This window comes from Caloenas nicobarica, chromosome 1, assembly GCF_036013445.1.
Source record: "Caloenas nicobarica isolate bCalNic1 chromosome 1, bCalNic1.hap1, whole genome shotgun sequence".
NCBI classification, from domain to species: Eukaryota; Metazoa; Chordata; class Aves; order Columbiformes; family Columbidae; genus Caloenas; species Caloenas nicobarica.
In genome coordinates this window covers 127,206,814-127,224,206 of record NC_088245.1, presented here as the reverse complement: position 1 = coordinate 127,224,206, position 17,393 = coordinate 127,206,814, and the positions used below count along the sequence as shown (strand labels likewise).

Here is a 17,393-nt window from a genome sequence, read left to right as displayed (position 1 = left end):
TTCTTGAACTTTACTTTGCAAAGACTGGTCCAATCTTCATTTGATGTGTTATAATTTAAATAGTTGGTATGGCATCAAAACAATAGGCAGCTTGAAAGGCAGTTTAGTGAAATCCCTCACAGAGACGGCTTGGAGAGAAAAAACATACCATACTCATATTATTCTTCATCTATTGCCTTAATTAAAGTTGATAGTCGGCAGCTAAACTAGATTTAAGCTAAATTTTCTCATAGAAGAATCCTTTGTGTAAGAACTTCAAGATACGTTTCCTACCCATGCACAGGTAGAACTTGGCAATCATACTTTCACTGCATCTCCATCAATGCTTCTTCCTTTTCACCAGGCCTGACAAATGCAATTTTGTCTTGCTCATACCCATTCAACACTCATCTCAGCCATTAATTGCTCGGATCACCCCTTCTGAGTTCTTAGTTTCATTTAGTTCTTGGGAGGAGGTCCCCAAAGCAAACTTTCTCCAAGCATCTGTGCAATACTCTGCTTCAAGGTCATTATCTTTTGATTTGTCACCATGAATTTAAATATTTATGAGGGAAAAAACCCTACTATATTCTTCACCTGTTACATCAAATGAGACTGCTGTGAACGAATACAAGTCAGAATTATTCTCCTGAATATGACTGCTGCCAAGGTTGTAAACAAGTCATGAGGTTCCACAGAGTAAAAAAAAAAAAAAAAAAAAAAAAAAGACGACCTGTGGTTAGACTCATGAAAACAAGTTACAGCAAAACCAGTCTCTACAATAATACATTACATTAATACAATTCCTAGTGCTTGAAATTATGAGTAGTCTAACTCCTGTATATGAAAACATTTGCATCATTTCCCTTTTGAATCCTAAACTTTACCCAATTGGTTTTATAAAAGGTCCACTCCAACACTGCTCCATGTGTTGTTCAAGGGTGCAATATAGTGCAAAGTTATATAGATAAAGAAAACAGGAAAAATAGATTAGACACTTGCATCCACTAAAGGTGATAGTCAAAATCAACAATGTAAATAGGTTATATTAGAATGCATCCCATTACAGCTTCTAGGCACTGAATGATAAGTGTCAAACACTCACAATGACTGACGAATTGCAAAATAGGTTTGTCTTAAGATTTCATCTATACTTTTTGAAATTTGCCTCATCTCCACCAAGACACATGACTCATGCCAGAGAAAATAAAACCCAGCAGATACAGGCAATTCACGCCAGAGACGGTGGGAGAGGGACACATTTAAGTGAAGCCTTGAGAGGCAATGTCCCCTTTACTGCTAATTTGGGAAGCAGTTAGACAATTGATTATGAAGATCCCTAGTGATGAAGCAACAGGTTGTCCTAGAGTGATTGGCTTAGTGAATTTGTAACAACTTAGGGGTTTTTATTCATTCAAATAGAAGACTTCGTACTTACATGAAATGCTTCCTTGCAGTATCACTACTTATAAAGGCAGATTTTTAGGATTTAAAATGTTATCAGTAGACTTCTGTATTTTAAATTATATCTCTCTCCTGTAGTGCCGTGACTAAGAAGCACCGTAGCTAGTTGCTGCGCTGAAGATTTTCCAGCGCTAAGGCATTGTCAAAAAACAAAACAAAACAAAAAGGCATTCATGGCATGAAGCAACTTGCAAGCTCTGCTGCTTTCACAGACAGAGGCTTTCCAGGTCCCCCATAAAGCTCACCAGCAGTGAAAGGGCAGCATCATGATGAACACGCTCCAGATGTGGCCCCAATTTCTGTCTTTGAGCCTCCTCCCTGACCTCAAGCTCAAGCAGTCTCTGTAGTTGTACACATAAAATGAGCAACCACCCACTAAATAAGACAGAGGATTAAAACGTGGGTATATTTTACCATTCTGCTTCCAGGAATCCACAACAGTTCTTCAATGCCTTAGACACGCTCTGGAAGTTGGCATGCCAAGTGTAGCTGCCAAAACACTTAACTTACTGCTAGCTGGGGAGATGTCAAGACCCCAAACAAGTAACGAATGCATAAAGGAAATTCCTGACAACAGGAGCATCATCTTGTAAGTCTTTGCTGTTAGAAGGTACAGATTTTTATTTGCAGTACCTCTGAAGAGAAATTAAACTGGACACAGCAAAACACTAGAGGTCATGAATTTTCCCCTCACTTAAAAGCATGAAATGGAAACACAATAAGGTTGATTTCATCAGTTATCAGGGAGAGACTGATACTAATCTGTAGGCAAGCTGAAGCTAGCCTACATGAAAAGCAGGAAGAGTGGATCTCCCATATTAGTCTTACTCTTCTGCAAATGTATTAATCTATATTTAAGAGGGTTTGGCATTCCACGTACATTACGAAATTGTAGCTTTTAGTGTATTTATTTTCATATCTTCCATTTGAAAAGGAAATAAAGTATCTGCCACTTAAAAATCACCAACGGATTTAGCAAGTTTGTAAGTTTACAACATTTAGCCTAGAGAATAAATACTACTCTACCTAAATTCACTTAAAATTGGTGATCAGGCTTAGAAAGATCAAAAATGAAGCAATGCATGTTAACATTTAAACTTCTTACTAGGTCTCAGGGTTTACAGAAAGAAGGAGGCAACTGACAACACTGAACGCTGTTGGTTCCCTCTGTTGTTAGCCATGGGAATTCAGCACAATGATAAAACCCCCATTTTATAAAAGGTCATTTTAATGGTATGTCAAAGTGTTGAAAATCTGACTGTGCCACCAGAGAACAGCTCACTCCAGCTTCAAGCGGCACGAATTCCACTCCCCTCTGAATGCACCACGCTGTGGCTGCAGGAGCTGCTGGGAGAGCCCTCTCCTGTGCAACAGCTGACAAATGAAACACATTTAAGAGAACTAATTTTCTCAGCTTTGAAGCTCCTTTTGTCCCCAAGTTAAGACTTGAACATTAACGTAATTTCAAAATAGTTCTTATTAAAAATATGTATTTCCTGTAGCTTAAAGGATGTTTAACAAGCAACAATTAAGAGACAAGCGAAAAAAATTGTACAGTAGATTACTTTTAAGTATGACAATAAGACAGAAATCATTCCTTTGATAACAGCAATTTATCGTCTTCTGCTTATTCTCATCAATACACATCCATTCTGAGGTCATTAAACCTGAATTAACCGCCTGATAGATCCTAATGACATCAAAGGAGCCATTATGGCCAGTCACACAGTAGAAGTCTGAGTCTTTATATTGAATAGAAACTGTAGACAGTATTGAACGTCTTTATTAAAAATCAATAGAGAGAGAGCAGGCTAAAGGAACTGGTAACAAGATCCTTAAAGCCACCTACTTCTAGGGCAATTATACATCAATTCCCATGTAGCTGGGTGATGAATGAAAAAATTTGACAGCAGTAGCTCTACTCAGCAGACAAATCATTTTTGTCAGACCTCAGAGCATTGGTCAAATTCATTGATAATGGAGAGATTCGAAGTCTTTGCATGACAGGACAGACTCACCTTTTCGCATCAAGATGAAGAGACTTCAGCAAGTAAGCAGAATAAAACATGATTTTTTTTTTCTCTGTAGATAATGTGTTCAGGATATTAGTACTCAGTATTCGTACTTTCAGTATTCACAGTATATGAGTATTTTTGACAACAGAACATCCTCAGGTTTTGTTTCAGTCAAATTTCAATGCATTATGAGAAAAATAAACTCACATCCCATCCTCTCATCCTTTGCCCACTATTCAAGAGAAACCCAACCACTACCCACTATTTCATATTACTCTCTTTAAAATCTAACTAGCTTATCCTGCAAACTGCAGCTAGACAAAGGAAAGTTTTGCTTTTAATGTCCATCTTGTCTCCTCTCTAAGAGAGGCTCACAAGAGAGCAACAATAATGCAAATATTGGAGAGAAAATGAATAAGAACAAAGTAAATAAATAAGCACGGGGCCGGGGGGGGGCGCGGGGAGTGGGGCACAAAAGTCAAATAGAACTATTAAGGGTGATGGGAGAGGAGGAAAAGACAGAACAGAACAAAGGTGGCCTAGATACAGTAGATGAACCCAGAGGAACATAAAGGAACATATAGAGGTGTATACACCAGGGTATAGAACACACTGAAATAACATGAAAATACAGGAGCAAAAAGATAACTAAAGTAGTTTGGAAAGTGTACCCTATAGGCTCAATTGCTGTTTGAGAAAATACTGAAGAAACCCAGGAAAAAGCCCTCTGGGAGATCGATTTTAAAAGAAAAGACCAGCTCTATTTTTCCTTACTGCCAGTTGTGCAAATGAAGCCATGCAGCTCAAGTACTCAACCTAACTTCATTTTCCCTAAAAAGAAAATGACTTGGATCAAAAACTGGGAATCCCAAAGTAAACCAAGATATCTATAGAAAGAACACAAATAGTAATGCTCTTGGCATTGTTTTATTGAACTGAACCTAAAACAAACCCCCAAACAACTTCTATGAGACAGAGAGGAATCTCCTAGGCTTATCTGAATATTCTAATGGATATATTATATAGCAATTTTAGAAGTTGTTTCTCTCTCCATTTTTGATTTTACATGCTGTGTAAGAAATGCCTGCCTTTGAAGATCGTTTATCCTCCTAAACAGCATGAACACAAACTGTACAACTTCTGCTGCCAAGAGACAAGTTTGAAGAAGGAAGACAATCTAATTTCTAAGTTTCATTAAATACATAATATTATTTTTGAGATCATAACTGAGGCCATCTCTTGTAGCAGAAGATTTCCTGCAAAAAGATCACTAGTTGTTGGGAAATGGATCTAAGCAGTTTTACCTCACTTTTGTCACAAACTCTGCTGCTTAATTTTACAAGCAGTTGGTCCTATGATTTCACCTACAACCTGTATATGGAAGGCAACGTCACTGCATTATCAATATGACAAATCAGAGTCTCATCCCTCCAAGTTTTACTGTGTAAGAGTAAGTCTCATGAAGTCTGCTTAGCAACGTGACAGCTCTTCAGTAACACTCTTCCCTCTGTGTAATAATTTTGCAGCACTATGAAAGCCAGAAATGAAACTCTCAGACTGCAGCGCTGGGTAACTGCAGCTCTGTATGCAAGATGCAGAGTGTTAGGAGATCTCTGAGTCTGCACAGAGTGCCACTGGAGAATTTAGACCAAAAAATGCATCCATATGGCTCAGCTTGAAGGGCAAGAACCAAAACAAACCTGAAAACAACATACATTCAACAAAACAAATCTTGCAAGAATCAAGATCTACTACAAGTCCTTATTTATGCTGTTTCCCAGCCTTCACAAAATATTGTAGATTTTTTAATAATGCTGACAAAGGCAGTAATAATTCTTAATTCTCACCAGGTATGTGAAAAGGCTGACTTTTTCCAACAAGAACCAGTATATGCAGCTTTTAGAAACTCTTCTACTGACCATAAAAGTAAAATGCTCAGCACAAAAGGCCAACAGCTATTTTTCATTTAATCCTACCTTGTTGGACGTGAAATGTAAGGATGAAGACACACTCCCCCATTTTAAAAAATATTTTTAATTTCTGGGGAAAGGAACGGGTACTGTCAGAAGAGGTTTAAGATCAGTGGTAGGTGACTTTCATTTGCCTCTTACAGATCAGACAAATGTCTGAAGTATCCAGAGCTGTGTGCAGGTAAATCATGTTCAGTCCTGTCATTTTTCCCTTGCTAACTGGGACTACTTCTAGATGCAAGGTAGCAAAAGATTCAGTTTCTCAGCTATTTCCATTATTAGTTTTGACAGCCGTCATCTTGTCTGGGATCAAGTCACCACTTCAGCATTATACTTACCCATGTGCGACTGAAAATGGTAACTGCCCTTCACAAATTCCCTATTAGTCATAGCAGTAAGGAATAAACACAGCCTCATCTCAGCTATCTGAAAGTCAACATACAACAGCTGAAGTGGTTTTTTTAGAGTTATTGTTCAACATCTCTCTCACTGCAGTTTTCTTCTTTGCTTCTGATCTGCACAAGCCAGCTACCTTCAGCATCAATATCTACTGCTCCTCAATATCACACCCCCTGCGTTTTTCACTGTATAATTATTTATTCTTTAAAATACTTTTTTTTCCCACTATTGTCCTAATTTAACTCGTTACTGTTCTGTGCCCGGTGAGCAGGCAGTGCAGTGAGATACCTACTCACTCTTTACTGTGTCAGATGCAAATGGGAGGCAATACTCTCCCAAGAGTATGTGCTGGCGAGGCAGTTGGGAGGGGAGCATACCGGACACTCCCAAAACAAAACCCAGCTGATAAATCCAGTGTTTGATTCATCAGCTTTAGTATTCTGTGATGGAGAAAGCCATCCTTCTCAAACCAAAAAAATCACAGTGAAAACACTCTCTCTTCAGGCTAAGTGATAATTAAAACATAAGATGTGTTAAGCAAAGTAAGTGGGAGGTGATTCACATCCATTCGTATCGCAGCCCTCAGGGAAACCTAAAAAAATCAAATGTCATTTCTCCCCTTTCTGTCGCAAACACAAACAAACTAAAAGAAACTAAAAACAAACAAAATGAAAAATGAAAATATGGAAATAAACATTCTTATTGCTTTGATTAAGAAAGATCAGAAATAACACATGAAATTACACAGAAATAATACATGAAAAAATAAATGAAAATAAAAACAATAAGCTATTCTCAAACTTACCTGAAGCTCCCCTAGAGTTTGTGCTTTTTTCCTGCACATGCACCGTACACACACACACACCCCCCCAGAGCCACGTTGAACGTCAGTACGTGTTAGACAGGAGATTAGGAAGAGTGCGAAGGCCTCGTCCAAGGCAGCGTTAGACTGTCAGCTACCTCCCTGCAGAGCCCCGTCTACAGCACCCAGAAGTCGCCCACTACTACACCGGGTTAGTGAGAAGAGAGACTAGCGAGGGCCTAGTGGTGAGCGGACAGCCCGCGGCCGGGGGGTTAGTGTGAGCCCCGTCCCATCGGGGCGCGGAGGGGACTTACTGAGGCTGCCACAGACCGCCATGCAGTACTCCTCCGAGTCAAAGTTGTTCCGGTTCCCGCCGCAGCCGCCGTAAAAGAAGGGCGCGCACTTTCCTTCGGCCACATCAAAGTACCAGCGGGAGATCATGGCGCGGCAGGGACCCGTCTCGGCTTGCTCAGAGCACACCTCTAGTCACGGGAGACCCAGAGGAACCACATTTAGCATGGAAATCGTCTTGTCTCAGTTTCTTAATTAGGTGCCTCTCGATGTGCACGTGCGCCAGTGAGGAGGGAGTTGCACCAAGAGGGTGTTTTGGGGAACGGGAAACCCTTACTTGGAAAACCACCCCGGAGACAACCAAGGTAAATTTTGAAATGACTCGAATCTCTGATTCGTGCCACTAAGTCTCCTTAGCCTGCCTATTGGTTTATGTTTTCAGCTACTCTACCCACACACACCGAGAGATGTTGCCCTGAAACAAGCTCCAGCATGGTGGTAATGGTGCAAGTCTGAAGTTTCATCTGTTCCCAGACCGGGGGGGTACAACCACCCCCCAGTTCCTGCCCACGGGGCTTCGCTGACAGTCCTGGGCAGGTTCCTGCCCAAGGAGCCCACTCAGCACCCCTCTGGAAGGGGAACATCTGAAAGCAGAAGGTTCCACTTTTTTTCTTGTTTTGTTTTGTTTTTTTAGCTGTACATCGTCCCCACACCCTCCTCCCCACCACTACTCCCCCAACTGAGAAGGTTTCCTAGGTTATAAAAAAGAAAAAAAAAAAAAAACAGAACCGATAGAAAATATTTATGAGTTATAGAGAAAAACAAATTCTCTTCAGACACCTGTTTATGTACGTTCACTGCTGAAGAAACTCCCTCTTGCAAGCCACCCGGCACAGGGTTTATAATTCATAGTTCGAGGGTTCACATATATAAAATTACTGCCATAGCTTTATCCCATCCACGGGAGGAAATCTCATCCCCAGTGAATATATATAGCAAAAAATTAAAACGGTTTGTGTTTGTGTTCACTGTGAGCTGCCACAGTCTCTGCCTACATCCTGCAACACATGATGGGAAGAACCAAACCACACAAATTAAAGGAAGATAAAGCAAATTATGCCCACAATTTGGAATTCAGCCAATTACACATGTAAATGTATAGCCCTTTACCAATAATGTTCCAAACAGACAAAAACAGTTTTATCTTTCAATGTGCTGCATAAGTAATTTCAAATCTACATCACATTAAACACCAATACGCCCCTCATTTGCTTTCATCCCACGCACTGCATCAGCACACAAACTGGTAAGTTCAACTAGAGGCTTCTAAATTCTCTGCATATATTTGAATTTTGTGGAAGGCACATCCCTAAGGGTTGCAAGGTGTGAAGAACTATCAGTGCATTAGCACTGAAAATCCCCCTCATGCACATTACCTCTCAGATGCTGGCTACAAAGAACCCTGCCTTTCAGAATCTGTCCTAATCCATCACTTCATTCTCCCTGGGAGCACTGATACTTACAAACAGATTTTGTATTTAATTGTAATTGATAATCAGTGTCTATCTACATTTCCTTAAATATATAATATAGGTATAATTTCACACGTGTTTAACATAATCATACACAGTACCTGTAAATAATGTCAAGAGTCAATTTAAGGGAACAGATCCACCTATGCAATCATCAAGGATGTGCTACGAATGTCGCAGCTCTGTACCAAGCAATTAGGAGAAAGGAATAGCAATGGGTAAAGGAATATTAGGGTTTTTTTCTTTAAGAAAAAACAGAATAAGTGTATTTAATTGTACAACACATTAATTACAATTAATTGCTTACTACCACAGGATTAATTATAGAACAGATTTAGTATACAGGTGCTTCTCCTGATTTATTTTAAAATCAAATCCAGCCCTGCTGTCCAATTATACAGTCAAATCTTCACACAAAACTAACTTTGCACAGCCTTGGAAGAGCTGCCACATGTCAATTAAAAATGAATAGTGACTCTTGACATTAAAGAGACAGGTATAATCAAGAGAATTTTTGCTGAAATGAAATGTCATTAAAAAAACCACAAAGGTCTCAACTCAGTCTGTCTTAGTTAATGTTGATGAGGTGCTGAAGTCTACCCCACAAAATAAGCACCTTGTAGGTTTCCCTCAAAATATTAGTTTCGCTATAAAGTCTGATTTATTTCATTTTGCACTGTTACGGGCTATCAGGATGGGAACGATTCACAGATTTAATCCGAAATTTCCTATAGGTACCTCTCTCACAGAAACAGCAGCAGAGTTTTTTTGAACGTGCAAATAATGTGCAAAAGTGATGGCAAATTTCTATCAAATACCTGATGCCAGTGATAACAAGGAATTGGCTCTTCGGAAACTAAAGTCATGACATGAACATGCACTTGAACAAGCATTCAAGAAATCACAGGGCAGCACATCAGAAAGAGCGAGCCTGAAGCACCACAGCCCAGCATTGTGGCTGGCGACCTGATTCCCACCCGACCTGTCATCTCCCACCAGGCTGGTGGTGACACTACAGGGCAGTGGGGGGACATACTGCACACCAGCCTGCACAGCTGTACTGCTTTGGTGAGACCTAAATGGTAATTATTTCATTGCAGAGAGAAACAGCCCACTGTGCAAACAGTTTATGACCTAAATGAAGATGAACAAAGAGGGGAGCAAATGCTCTGAGTTGCTGTTTTACAGCTGCACTGTTCGAAGGAGGCATGTTGCTCGTCCAGTTCAGGAAACTTCTTGCTGTTGTCACCGCTTTCCCAGAGATGCCTCCACCATCCACCACTGCCTGCTGTCTGCGGAGGGCTCAGAGTAGCATTCCTTCACCTCTGCTTCAGTGCGAAGATACATTTTAAAACCAGCTTCAATGCCTAGGAAATGGTCCCGTTGCGCCTATTGCTGCACCAGTTGCTCCTCTCGCACCTCTCCATATCCCCCTCACTTGCCTTCATATTAAAAAGCCACAATATTTGATCCTCAGCTGCACCACCACAACTAAGAGGATGAGGAAATGAAGTACAAAGATGGGAAATTCAATACATCATCTTGCTCTATTAATCCAAACACCCTTTCCCCTTCCACCACTACTAACGCCTATGATGGATGAGCTACAGTATTTTCACAGATATTAGCAGCAGGCAGGCAACATATACTGCTAAATGATTCATCAAAAAATTTAAAGCTGCCTTTCCTTCATATATCAATCTTGTTGCTAAAACCGATTAGGAGTTACTTTTTGACGCTGCATAATTCAATTTCACTTGACACAAATAATTTGTATGAAGTACAGTATTATCGGTGAGCTTTGCTTTGTTCAAGGAACTTGCTCACTCTTCCCCCTCCAAAGATGCACTTTTGCCTTGGGCTCCATAGCACTGGATAAAATTGAAGAGGATAAGCCTTTGCCACAACCCAGGTTCATAAGCGGTCTAAATTCTAACTCTGTTTTCAGACACTTCCAGTTTTCACACCATCTTTCTTTAACAGAAAAATTTATCTCAACTTCTCTGTGCCTTAAACCAAAGATGACAGTTGCCAATACTTTCCCTCTCCAAAACCTTAGAGCTGGCAAATTATTTTTGAAATAATCAGGAAAGTATAATTCAACTTTCCTTATTCTAAACTTCTAGTTATTCTAGACTCTTGATGCAAGAAAAGTTGTTTCTAACCAAGCAGGTAGATCATTCCCTGAAAGACAGTGCTGTGGCAAAGCTTTTTGATTTACTGTTAATCAATAGTTAACGTGCTATAGTGAAAACAAATTAGTTACACTAAACATCGGCATTGACTGTGCTATTTTTCCTTTGAAAAGCACAGGCTTCGGCATTCTAGGAAATACACAGTTTTCAAGTATGTGGACGTTGATTTATAGTGGCTTTACACAAAGTACTTCGATAAACACTCATTTACCAAAATGCTGTTAGTAGAACTAATTAGAATTTATGTGCAAACATTTTAGATACTCTCAAAGATCAGTTTTTACAGAAGAAAATATAAAATACGTACTGAATGGCATTTTAAAATTTCTCATTACCATAGAAATTGTCTTTTTCTGTTCCTTGGAAGAAAACTGATTTTAAATCAAAGTGAAATTGTAATTGCTTTATGTCAAAATCTCAACTCTATGCTTTTTTTTTTTTCCACATGGGACTACCACTCTGTGAACATCAACATTTTCAACTGAGGAATCGGAAATAAAATTTTAACTTCTAATGAGGGAAAAAAAAAATAAAGCTACATTTACATATTTCTACCACTGAAGGTTACTCAGTATTTTCTTCAGGATTTAATTTATTTACATGATCTTCAGAACTAAGCTCATTTAAATGCTGGCTCAGTCAGTTTCAAACTTTAAACCAGAAACGAAATTTTAGTAGAATTTAAGAAAAAAAAAAAATACAAACAGCAAGAGTTAGACAATCATCTCCAAGCTATCTTGGAAGTCCTATGTTTACGACCTCTGAAAAACTTCTTTACCTTAATAGTACATCAGAGAGACACAATCATGTTGTCTTAAAAATATTACAAGTTCTTTAATTTAGCCACGTTAATGGAAAAAATAATGTACTTATGACTCTGTACTACCAGCCATTTGAGTTTGAAGTGGATATTGTCAAGTATATATAAGTACTGGTGTTATGAGCCAAGTCACTAGCACTGGTATGTGTTTGCTTTGTCTGTGCTGCCATCAGTTCAAACTGTGCATCGTAATCATGTCAGACCCAAACAAGTAATGCATTTAGCTGCTTAAGTTTACGGAATCACAGTCTTACATTTTACCACTTATATTTCACTGAATAACAGAGCAATCCATTTAATATAAGAGAGGCCAGAAGAGCGAGCCTCTCAAATACGTATCACGGGGTATATGCTCCTCTTTATTATGCACTAGTATAGATAATATTACAGTTGGCGTAATTTTGGTTTCTGTATCTTCAGGAACTGAGAGATATAGTTTGAGGATATTAATACACCTGTATTTGTACTAGCCTACATATTTTATCTAGTCGAGAAAAATTAGGCAAGTTAAAGAATAACTGTACTTTTAGTTATGCTGTTCGTGTTCCAAAAAGGCACAAAACTGTTTTACTCAATGAATTAATCAAAAGGGAATATTTAAAGATAATTTCATTGAAGCAAAACTTTCTCATTCTGAATACATGGTTACAAGAGGCAGCCAAATTTTAGTTTGAGTATTCAAAGACAAAAGCTAATTTCAGAAGAGGTTTTTGGAATTAGAAGGAGACAGCTGTGAAGCTGGCACATACTCTAGGAATAAAGTTGGTGCACAAGCTACGCAATCACTAAAATACTTTCTACAGAGAAAGTTAAAAGAAAAAAGCAAAATGATGAGTGCTAAATGCAATACTGAAGACCAGCTCTTCTAAAATTGTTAAAACCCCTTAAAATTGTAATTTCCATTCTGCACAATTAAGATTGAATTTCTCTCTTTAATGTCTATTCTTAAGCTACTGGAGGGAGATATTTGGCATATTAAAAAAAGGTAATTGTATACTTGGCTGGAATACAAACCTTTACAATTCTGAAGTTGGACAAATATGCAAAAATACATTTTCTATTTACTTGTGCCCAACACATTTTGAACAAAGATGCTACATAGTTACTACCAATGACTAGAACACATACAAAAAAAATCCAGCTTGATTTTAAATGTAGGTCAATAAAATGTCACGAATTCATGTGTATTTTAAAAAAAGGTATAGTTGCCACATAATATCATGATTATGCTAACGTGGCAAGACAGCAAATATGAGAATTAGCCCCAAAGTGCATTCCAGGCTTTTTACATAGGAAACCAAAATATTCAATTGATTATTGCTTAAATATAGTAAAATCACATTTTCTCTAGCAAAACACATTCTTGGAGGATTGCTTGTGGCAGGATATATTTCAAATGAAACCACTCTCCATTCTCCAACCTTACGTGAAACCACACCGTGTGAAGTATTTCAGTACATTTGCCCTTGACTCCAAATGGTAAATAATACGCTGCTTTTCTGTCAACAAGATTACCAGATCGTAAAAAAAGATTTCTTCTAATTGCAATGTATCTTGAAGTATTATATTATGGTGGAATAGCTATGCTTTAAATTGTGTCTAATTAAAAGCTGTCAGTTATTTTAACACAAATCCATTAGGTTAATTTTACCAGCTTCTGTTCATATATTAGGGTAGATTATCATTCTTAATGAATATCTAACAAAAAAAAAAAAAGAGTTATCATAATGTGTACTATTCATATCGCTACCTATCCATGTTTTCTTAATACAACTATGCATTACCACTTCCCAACTAAAGTATACTGTGCAGTCTTGAAGAGAAAGAACAAGGAACTACTACTTCAAAAGAAAGAGAATAACCTTACAAGGAAGAAAGTGGGGCAAAGCTACTGAGGGTGAAAAAAGCCCAATCAATCTAGTATACACTACTAATATTACCCCAAAATTTATAGCTGACAGGTCTAGCAATCAGTGTTAACCTCCCTTGCCTTAAAATAGATGGTAGCTGTCACTGAATGGATTTAAAGTCTTTTAGACATAAAAATCTTCAGAAAAAAAACCCCCATGCTAGATCAATAAAAGGAGCTTCCATACAAACATCAGGCTACTTTTTTCTTGTAAGGCAATCAGCATATGGTCTCTCGTTTGCAATTCCAGATTGTAAACATAGTTAAAATGTCACCTCAAGCAGCACCGTGTAAATTCTTTCCTAACTGTTTAAGGAAATCCAGCTGAATTAGAGAACACAAAACCAATGCTAAAGGGCAACATTATATGCTAGATGAGGCAGGTCAGGCTTATGGTGCAAAGTCCCCTGCATCTGCTGGTATGTGAGGAAGCTGCCAAGTGTTTTCTTCCAGGCTTCTGCACTGACCCCACTGGTCTCCTTTAAATGAGACCTGATTGACTGCTATGTTGACGGGAAGCACTAAGCTGAAGTTGCTTATTCTTTATTGTATACCAAGAGAGGCTGATTTTCCTTGTCACCTACTGTGCTGAAGGACAGCAGAAATGAAACCACAAAGAACTGCATGTGACGGGGGAGCGGCACTCCTGCTGCCTTCGCTCGGACGCTGGAAGAACTACCTGGAGCCCGGAGGCCTCGGCAGCAGCCGCGATGCTGTGGGGATGGCAGGAGAAATCGAACCGCTCCCTTGCTCAAATCCCAGCCAGCTAAGAGTCACCTCCTTTGCTCCATACAGAGACAGAAGCCAAGAGGCACAGTTTTCTTGCAGGGCTTCGTAAGCAAGTCACACTTTCTTCAGCACAAATTCATAGAATCATAGAATCATTTCAGTTGGAAGAGACCCTCAATCAGTAAGTCCAACCATAACCTCACTCTAACACTAAACCATGTCCAGAAGAACCTCGTCTAAATGCCTTCTGAACACCTCCAGGGATGACTCCACCACCTCCCTGGGCAGTTTGCTCCAGTGCTTTGCAACCCTTTCCATGAAGAATTTTTTCCTAATGTCCAATCTGAACCTCCCCTGGCACCACTTGAGGCCACTTCCTCTTGTCCTATCACTTGCTACTTGGAAGAAGAGACCAACACCCTCCATGCTACAACCTCCTTTCAGGTAGCTGTAGACAGCAATAAGATCTCCCCTCAGCCTCCTCTTCTCCAGGCTGAACAGCCTCAGTTCCCTCAGCTGCTCCTCATCAGACTTGTGCTCCAGACCCCTCATCAGCCTCACTGCCCTCCTCTGCACTCTCTCTAGAACTTCAATGTCCTTCTTAAGATGAGAGGCCCAAATGATAACATCTCCTAGTGATTAAAAGTGAAAAATGTGGACCTGACATTAATTTCACTCTTCAGATCCCTGCAACCTCAGACCCACAATCAGCTGGATTTAATAACGGAAGCCCAGCAAGACTATGTTGGCAAGTCTGAAGTGGGTCTGCTGCCCTACTCCTTACAAACTGAGAGTAAACATCGTCTCTCACAAAAGCCAGGAAAGTGAATCCTGACAAATACTGTGCTATGGAAAGTTTATTCACATTTTTTAATAAACACTAAAGCTCATAAAAATAAGGCTGCTGCAGAAAATGAAGAGACTGTCCTCCTGCCAATGACCTCTCTCATACTCTAGGCAAGACTAAGTTCCTTCTTCACTGAAAATAAATTTGAAGTCGTTCTACTATTGCTGTTTTAATCACGATTCATTAAAATATGCATACAAATAAAATTGCCTGATAAATTGATTCTACAGTATCTTTAAAGTATAACATTACATTTATGCTTTTCAATTATTTATGGTTGATGGCAATCATTCCATTGATTTGGGGGAGAAAGGGCTCAGTACCAGCCCACAATTGCCTCCTAATTTATGGTTTTAGAACATTTTGTCTTTGTTGATTTCACACACGAAAAGGAACTCCTCTCAAATTGGACAAACCCACTCTCTGCGCTCTTTAATGCTAATGACATATTATTAGTTACAGCTTCATAAAGCATACATAAAACTGGCAGTAAAGTGCCTGTGAAGAGCATCCTAGCATACATTTTATGAACTACACCGACTAATGCTTTGGAAAAGTAGCCTGAACAGAGCTTACATCCACAAGAACGAAGCTCCAACACTTAAACCCATCTGGAGAGGCTGTCAAGGTGCCCCCATAGTATGGACCACTTCTTAGTATGTACGCTGCCTACGAGGCACCTCTACCTTTTTCATTCGCACTGACAGCGACAATTTTTCTGTTCGCGACAGCAAGACAACAGCAGATGCTCGGCACCGAAGCTCCTATGCCAGATCTGCTGTTTGTACCAGGAAGATGGGAGGTCCTGAAGAAACTTTGGCTTAAGTGAAGAGAGGGAAGCAGAATGACAGAATCGTTTTGCTTGGAAAGGACCTTTAAGGTCACCAAGTCCAACCGTTAACCCAACACTGTCAAGTCCACTTCTAAACTATGTCCGTAAGAACCTCATCTATGTATCTTTTAAACACCTCCAGGGATGGTGACTCCACCACTTCCCTGGGCAGCCTGTTCTAATGCCTGACAATCCTATCTGTGAAAATTTGTTTCCTAATATCCAATTTGAACCTTCCCTGGTGCAACTTGAGGCCATTTCCTCTTGTCCTATTGCTTTTTACTTGGGAGAAGAGACCAACACCCTCCACGCTACAATCTCTTTTCAGATAGTTGTAGAGAATGATTAGGTCTCCCCTCAGCCTCCTTTTCTACAAACAACCCCAGTTCTCTGAGCCTCTCCTCATGTGACTTGTGATCCAAGTGATCTGGGCACAGCTACATTTAGAAATAAGCCAGCTCTGTCAGACACCAGTTACACACCCACGGACAGTCTCAGCATCCTCCGTGCCCCAGAAGGGCTGGAGGTCAGAAAGCCCAAAGGGCTGTGGGAGAACTGCACCGAAAACTTGTATCAGTAATGGATTATCCTCACCTCATTTGCAGCAACACATATTTTACTCATAGTCACCCAATGTGGAAAAGCTTGGACTTGGGAAAAACAGGACAATAGCGTTTCATTGCCAGCTAGCAAGGGTATACTTTTCTAAAGGATTTTTAAAAGGTGGCTTCAATAGTTTGCCTCATCTCTTTTGTATTTTAAATTCGTATTATTACATACTATTTTCCTGAAGGCTAAACATCTTCACCTCTTTGAAATGTCAACCTTTGTAAAGAAACACACTCTACCTAATTTGTCCTCATTTCCATTCATCCAAAATCCCATTAAAGTCAAGTGTTGTGTTGTTTTTTGGGTTTTTTTTTTCCCTCTCAATATTCATTTACCAGTGAGAACAAGGCGTTTTATCCCCAGGTGGTGAAAGCTCACATATGGAAATATATTTAATTGGTTTAAAGATTTAAACATAATCTTCTCCCACCCCCTCCTCTCTGAAACAGCTCTCCAATAACTGAGCAAAACACTCACAGTTCTGTAAGACAGAAATGCACAAGACTGCGTTGCCAGCCTTAGAAAGAAACATTTGCAAGTGATTTTAGCAAAGCATTTGCGCTTTTGATTAGTGAGCTTATCTGCACGTAGACCGAACTGAAAAACCTAAATGAAATAACTCTGCTTTTTCCAAAGCAGGCCCTGGGCACCTTTGGTCCCTGGGACATCAGTGAATCATCGGTGGGAGCCCTCTGCTCCGGACCCGCTCTGCCCAATGGCAGCACCATGTTCAGGAGAACGAGACACTGCCACACGCAAAACTCTACCAGCACTTCAGTCCCAAGCATCCCCAGAAGCAGGGGTGGGAGAGCAAGGGGAGAGGAAAGGAGCCAGGCCAGATGTTTTCTGCCTCGTTTCACAACTGCCTCAATTGCTGCCATTTTGCCTCTGGTTCTGGCAAGTCCCAACTTCTTTCTTTTCAACTGTAGCCTTTATTTTTCTGCCATCGTCTCTAGCACTTATTAGTAAAAATGTAAGCACTGTAGGAAAAACGACATCT

The 17,393-nt window shown here is 39.7% G+C and overlaps 1 protein-coding gene across 1 annotated transcript in view; it reads right to left on the bottom strand.

The window, feature by feature from the left end:
* APP (amyloid beta precursor protein) overlaps positions 1 to 17,393 on the bottom strand; it is a 217,225-nt gene that overhangs the window by 77,988 nt on the left and 121,844 nt on the right. Inside the window, exon 7 of the mRNA XM_065650893.1 lies at positions 6,944 to 7,111. Within this exon, the coding sequence (XP_065506965.1) occupies positions 6,944 to 7,111 (168 nt within the window). The remainder of the gene's footprint in view (positions 1 to 6,943; positions 7,112 to 17,393) is intronic.